Source organism: Oncorhynchus clarkii, chromosome 20 (genome assembly GCF_045791955.1).
Source record: "Oncorhynchus clarkii lewisi isolate Uvic-CL-2024 chromosome 20, UVic_Ocla_1.0, whole genome shotgun sequence".
NCBI classification, from domain to species: Eukaryota; Metazoa; Chordata; class Actinopteri; order Salmoniformes; family Salmonidae; genus Oncorhynchus; species Oncorhynchus clarkii.
In genome coordinates, this window is record NC_092166.1 from 15,378,800 (window position 1) to 15,386,003 (window position 7,204).

Here is a 7,204-nt window from a genome sequence, read left to right on the forward strand (position 1 = left end):
GTAAAGGTTGTCCGGAGGACAGCTAATCCTGAAAGTCCAGAGGTCTCCAGCTGGAGTCACATGTTTGTTCCCTGCCCACCAGACTACCGGACATTCCTCCATGAGTAACATGTTCTTGGAGATGAGAATGGGAAATCATATGAGTTGATTTTAGAGTAGTGATGTGTTGTAGCCAATTATCATTGTTTATGGTGCTATTAATGTTTTATGACACCTTGACTAACACAAGAAGTGTTTTCAATGAAAAGGATTGTAAATAAGATGTCTAAGAGTGTTTTCTTTGAAAAGGATTGTAAATAAGATGTCTATGAGTGTTTTCATTGAAAAGGATTGTAAGTGTTTTCTTGAAATGAATTACCTCTGTGAAGAAAGGTGGCGTTGCAAAGCACATTGTGACACATTACATCAGTAATGGAAGTCAAGGACTGAATGTACAATACCATTACAATAGCTATATATATATATTTATTTTACCTTAATTTAACTAGGCAAGTAAGTTAAGAACAAATTCTTATTTTCAATGTTGGCCTAGGAACAGTGGGTTAACTGCCTGTTCAGGGGCAGAACGACAGATTTGTACCTTGTCAGCTCGGGGGTTTGAACTTGCAACCTTCCAACATTCTAACCACTAGGCTACCCTGCCGCCCCGGTCATTAGTCAAAGGTTAAAGGTCAGTGGTATCTCAGACCACATGAACAATTCAATAAAATGGTTGATTGGAGTGGAGTAAATAGAATCATCCAAATGGGTCCTCATCAAGACTGGGTGATTAGAGTAAAGCGAAATGTCTTTATCAGTCTTGCTAATCCTTTTTCAACCCCTGTTTTATGAAGTCATGTTTCATTTGGGAGAGAGGGGCCACCTGGGAGATGAATTATGTGTGGGAAAAAGAAATGGAAACTTCTGACGGACTACTTTTTTTTTGCCACTACAGCCCCTCATGAGTTCTGTTTTTTTGTGGCCCCCACCCCCATCAAAGTTGCCCATCCCTGGTGTAGGCTGATACTGTATTATCAATTATACCACAAATGATAATATATGATGTAATGTCATATTCAGCATATTCATGAAATAACAGTGATGGCAGAGGAGACAATACTTTTCCTCAATGCAACACTCTGAGAGTGCATAGCAGAATTAAAGGATAGTTATACATTTTAGCCAGAAGTACAGTAGGCTATGTGTAAAGACAACCACCATTCATTCTCTGAATATGACTTGAGAGATTGATCCGTTTGGATATTTTCCAAATCGCAAATTCAAACATACATCAAAAGATATCAAAATGTATTGCTGTGGTTTGGCATATATTTGGAAAGAATAGCCCTATCAATGAAATCAATGCTAGAATATATAAATGGTCTGTAAGTTGTGTGGCGATGCATGTACACCCGTATCTCACGCTGTCTTTTCACTTAATACTAATTCACCATGCTGAATCTATCCGCTCACTCTCTCATGCACTAAATCACCCGCATTTGGCAATGTACAACTACATATATCACAGGTTGGGTAACTTGTAGATTTCATTTATTTGTAACATTCTGAATTCATATAGGTGTACAGTACTTCAAAAATATTGCTGAAATAGGTCTGGACTGGAGTCCTTTTCTTGCTTTTCGTAGACAGTTCTTAGAAATGCTCATTATGTTACTGTTTCATGTAACTAATTACAGTGGCAAGAAAAGGTATGTGAACCCTTTGGAATTACCTGGTTTTCTGTATAAATTGGTTAATAAATTTGATCTGATCTTCGTCTAAGTCACAACAATAGACAAACACAGTCTGCTTAAACAAAACTAATAGCACACAAACAATTATACATTTTCATGTCTTTATTGAACACACCGTGTAAACAATCACAGTGCATGATGGGAAAAGTATGTAAACCCTTGGATAGAATAACTGGTTGACCCTCCTTTGGCAGCAATAACCTCAACGAAACATTTTCTGTAGTTGCGGATGGCTGGCTGAGCATCCTGCCCATACAACCTGTCAAGGCATTTACTGTCCGTACAACCTGTCAAGGCATTTACTGTCCATACAATCTGTCAAGGCATTTACTGTCCGTACAACCTGTCAAGGCATTTACTGTCCGTACAATCTGTCAAGGCATTTACTGTCCGTACAATCTGTCAAGGCATTTACTGTCCGTACAACCTGTCAAGGCATTTACTGTCCGTACAACCTGTCAAGGCATTTACTGTTCGTACAATCTGTCAAGGCATTTACTGTCCGTACAACCTGTCAAGGCATTTATTGTCCGTACAACCTGTCAAGGCATTTACTGTCCGTACAACCTGTCAAGGCATTTACTGTCCATACAATCTGTCAAGGCATTTACTGTCCGTACAACCTGTCAAGGCATTTACTGTCCGTACAATCTGTCAAGGCATTTACTGTCCGTACAACCTGTCAAGGCATTTACTGTCCGTACAACCTGTCAAGGCATTTATTGTCCGTACAACCTGTCAAGGCATTTACTGTCCGTACAACCTGTCAAGGCATTTACTGTCCGTACAACCTGTCAAGGCATTTATTGTCCGTACAACCTGTCAAGGCATTTACTGTCCGTACATGGTTATCTGGATAGTAAAACTTCAGCTGTAGCTTGCCGTATATCGTAGCAGCGGCATGAATGGAGAGACATTGACATTTTAGAAATTTGAGTCAATGTAAGATTTTCGATAGTCCTCTTTTGAAACTGTGTTCTTTAAGTAACTTTGTGATTCCAGGTAATTCCAAAGGGTTCACATACTTTTTCATGCCACTGTATATCCACAATATCACAACAATCCTACACTTCAGAAAGGCCTAGCTGACTCACAGCTTGTTCTCCTAATGGATACAGATTCAGTCATCAGAGAACTTTCAGTCACTGCTTTGGGATTTCAGGGCTTAGACTACGGTATGCTAATCTGTTTACAAGCAAATCTGGTTTCCCAAAACATTTCAGAACCAACTAATTGCTTTCGGTTCACAGTATGGTCAGAAATAGATTATATCCCCTTCATCATAATGTTTCTTATCACAATTTGTCACAAACCATTTTGCAAGTACTTAAAAAAACAGTATTTGTATAATAGTTATTTATAGTTAAAACAAAATGTACTATTACAATGAAACTCTTCATTAGAGTTATTTTAAGAACACAGTTTCAAAAGAGGACTATCAAAAATCTTACATGGACATTTTTTACATTTGAGTCTATGTCTCTCCATTCATGCCATGCCGCTGCTACGATATACGGCAAGCTACAGGTAAGGTTTTACTATCCGGATGACCATGTACGGACAGTAAATGCCTTGACAGGTTGTATGTGCAGCATGCTCAGCCAGTGACAAACAAATGATGTATATGAACCATTGGACAAAACCCAATGATCGAGGACAGTTGTAAGGGAGGTGGAGCTATTGTTGAATGAGTCGTAACTAAAATTCCGACCGCTCGCAACTTAAATCTGGTAGGCTATAAAAACGAGGTACCAGGAGCACTGTGAGAGCAGTTATCTAACAAACTCTGAAGTGTTATTTTTAGACGAACACTAGCAACACTGACTCAAGGGAAGACAATCAGCATTCATTATTCGTTTTCGATAGTAAGAGGCTACTGCTACTGCCCGTAACATTTTGGATTATGATGGATGTAAGGACTTCTGTTCACTTTGGTGTTTCACTCTTATCGGTACTATTCACGATTGGAGCATCTGGTACGTTTTACTTATGGCTTATTATGAGTTTCATCTCAAACATTTAGCCTATTTTTTTTGTATTTTTTATTTTTTACCCAAGGCTACCTAAATAGCCAGAGATTTAAATTTTCAGCTGATTCTACATAAACATTTCTGTTTATTCCATTGGCACCGTTTTTGCACTCCACATTGTAATATGCACAATTACGTAGCCCTGATGCTCAGTGGGAAATATGCGAGATATGTGCATTCAAATCGACATATGTAGGCTATAGATCCTATTTAATTTATAGGCTATACTTTGTGGATGATATCTTGATTCTTGCTTTTTTTTTATCAGGTTACAGTATCTGAGTTACAGAGGTACAATACTCTGGAATTCTTATCTTCACATTTTACAAAACATCAACATCCCTAAATAACTTAAAGGGAAGACTGGTGAACCAAACTACTCAGTAATCTCCTCCATATAACCTAACTCTCACACACTGACATGCACACACACAGTTCAACAAAACACTTTTTTTGTGTGATTACTGATCAATTAATTTATAATTAGTCGGTTTTGTTATGTTTTAACAAACTTTTAAAAATGTTGTATTTATGTTTTGTTGTGGTGTGGTTTTCATATAAGCCCTTGGTATTCTAACCACACCTGCACACTGTTTAATTTTTGGGGGTTTGTTTTTATCTGTTTTGTTGTCTATCAATTGTTTTCTTTGGCGCAAATCCATTTGACTAAACTAAATAACTAATCATGCCTTATTTTTCCTGGGTTAACAGGGGAGGATTATTTCCCAGAGGCGCAGAATGTTAAATGGGTGTCCAATAACTTCAAGACTATTCTAACATGGGGCCCTGAACCTACCAACTACACATACACCGTTGAATTTTCTGAGTAAGTAGCCTACATCATGTCTCTGCAGAGTGTCTGCACTGTTCTGTTCATTACGTCATCGTTGAAAAAAAACGCCCTGTCTGTACAAGCACAAATTGACCACTTTTATTGATGAATACCTTCCTTCATGTCAGCAGAATTAACTTAAAACTGAGTGTACAAACTGTACCCATCACAGTTCAAAGACTGTCTGATGTGGGACTGCTGTGTTGTGTGTGTGTGTGTCTGTGTGTGTGTGTTCAGGGTCGGCAAGGATAGACAGAGAAAACCCTACTGCATTCGGAGCTCGGGGACAGAGTGTGACCTCACCAACGAGCTGCGGAACCTGGAGGAGACCTACTCTGCCGACGTCCTATCAGAACCCCTGCCTGGCGTGAACTCTGACCTTGTAGAGTTCCCCTACACCCGGGCCGAGAGGTTCTGCCCCTACAAAGACAGTGAGTGCTATTAGCTACATTATTATTACAGTAATAAATACATTATTATTTTATTTACGCTCACACAGTAACAACCTGAGTCATTAAGCACCTTGTTATTGCATTGTAAAATAATGCCGTTATAGCATTAATTTATAAATGTTGATTTCACTGGAAATTCCCCAAATAAATTCTGTCTGTGGTGCCTAACTCGTCTGGTTCTCCTTTTAGCTCAAATAGGAGCACCGAGTTTCAACATCAAGTGGAGCGAAGACAAGACCAAGATGACACTCCACATACAGGACCCTCTCACTCCCATCTACAAAGATGACCAGCTGGTGACTATCAGAGACATCTTTAAGAATGACCTGAAGTACAACGTCATATACAACAAAGCCGGGAGCACAGGAAAGGTGAGTTGAACAATCACAGTCAATAGATTGTAAATGCGTTGCTTATGATTCTATACCTGTTGATTCCCACCAATGACACAAAACAAACAGTGTGCGACTTGAGATAATATTGTATCTAACTCTAAACCTCTGTCCACAGAAAGAGACAATGTCAGACCTGAGAGATGTCGAGCTGAACAACCTGGATAAAGGAGAGAGCTACTGCTTCATGGTGGCAGCCTATATCCCTTCCCGCTCTGTGGAGAAGAGACTTGGAGATTGGAGCAAGCCGCAGTGCTCACCCAGAGAGAGCAAGACCATCTTTGAGGGTAAGGGACCCCACAATGCAAAGCACCTGGTATGTTGGAGTTGAGATTGGGCGGAAGGAGTTTAAGGTGAAATTCAGTGTACTCAAATGTGTAGTGGATGGAGTAACTACAACAAATCTAGTCTATAAAGATAAACTGTAACTTGGGCAATAGCCCTTTTTACTATAGACTACAGTGTGTAGCAACTTCAAGAACTTCAAATAAATTAAGTATTCTTTCTCACTTCTCTCAGAATTCCCCTTTGGTGTGATCGCAGGTGCCATCGCCATCATGCTGGCAATGCTCATCATCCTCATCACTTTAACCGTGGTGTGCTGCAAACGCTTCTGCTGCATCAAAAAAGAAACTGTGGACAAGGAGAACCTGCAGTTGAGTCCAGTGTAAAGGTTTGTGTATGTATAGAGTACGTGTGTCTTATAAATAATGGTACTTCACTAAATCAACCCTTTCAGAGGGAGGGAGCTGTGCTTCCAATAATTTAGCACAAATGTGTCTTAACCCTGGAAATGAATGAGGTCTGTGTTCACATTGCCGTTGTAAGTCTCATTATTAGCTGGTTCTTTTAAATGGGTAGATCATTTTTTACATGTCTTATTTATTTGTTTAATAATGTTGAACAATTAGATGAATGTAGAAAAAACATTTAATTACTTCGCCACTTATTTATTTCAATCAATTTTATTCTGTTAAATATTTATTTTTGGATGTCTAATATGTTGATGTAAAGTTCATGTTGAATGGGATTTGTCCATATTGTGTGCTGTTGGAACATGGATTTGGTACTTTTGGATGTGATCACTGTGGTGCATTGTGGTACTTTTAATGTTGTTTTACAAGTAAATGGATTGATACGAGTCAATTCTCATTTGTCTTTTATCTAACACTATCCCTGTGAAGGAAATTTGACTTACAGCGCCATCTAATGTCACCTTTGTATTACATTTGCCTTAAAATGAACTTAAATCATGTTTGAAACTGATGAGACAAGGAGAAAGCCTTTTCATAGTGATTGATCGTAGCTTAATGCCTGCTTATCAGTTTATGACCCAGGAAACCATAGTCACACCACAGTCACATTGGCAACATTGAGCCAGAGACCTCTGAGACATGCCTTGGAGCAGGTCCAAGTAACGGGTGCAGCTCAATAAAAAAAAATGACTGCCTCTTCTTCATCTGAATGGACTTAAATGCCACTGTAACCTATTCCTAGTTCCCCTATATTTTTCTTGCACCGTGTTGGGCTAACATGCATCTGAAAAGGCAGAATAAGAGACATGGCAGAAGCTTTCTGGGGCATTTGCTTTCACCTGTCCAAATGTTTCAAGATCAGTGTGGAATCAGTGGATGAATGAAAGGAGATAGGAAGCCACTTAATAGGTATTGGGATGCACAAACTATACTCTGATATCTAACAGAGAGAATAACACAATGGGTAGTCTGCAGAACAGAAGACCCAGGGTCTTGAAACAATTAAGAAA

The 7,204-nt window shown here is 39.0% G+C and overlaps 1 protein-coding gene across 1 annotated transcript; it reads left to right on the top strand.

Moving 5' to 3' along the window:
- Positions 1 to 3,498: 3,498 nt before the first annotated feature.
- LOC139377296 (tissue factor-like) lies at positions 3,499 to 6,578 on the top strand. The gene is made up of 6 exons (XM_071120311.1): positions 3,499 to 3,709; positions 4,475 to 4,589; positions 4,833 to 5,026; positions 5,237 to 5,418; positions 5,558 to 5,726; positions 5,959 to 6,578. The coding sequence occupies exons 1-6, from the start codon at positions 3,637 to 3,639 to the stop codon at positions 6,108 to 6,110; spliced, it is 885 nt and encodes a 294-aa protein (XP_070976412.1). The 5' UTR covers positions 3,499 to 3,636; the 3' UTR covers positions 6,111 to 6,578.
- The last annotated feature ends 626 nt before the right edge of the window (positions 6,579 to 7,204 follow it).

Coding starts and splice junctions, on each gene's coding strand:
- LOC139377296 (XM_071120311.1), top strand. CDS start 3,637: ATGATGGATGTAAGGACTTCTGTTCACTTTGGTGTTTCACTCTTATCG. Junction 3,710..4,474: donor ATTCACGATTGGAGCATCTG/GTACGTTTTACT, acceptor CTGGGTTAACAG/GGGAGGATTATTTCCCAGAG. Junction 5,419..5,557: donor AAGCCGGGAGCACAGGAAAG/GTGAGTTGAACA, acceptor CTCTGTCCACAG/AAAGAGACAATGTCAGACCT.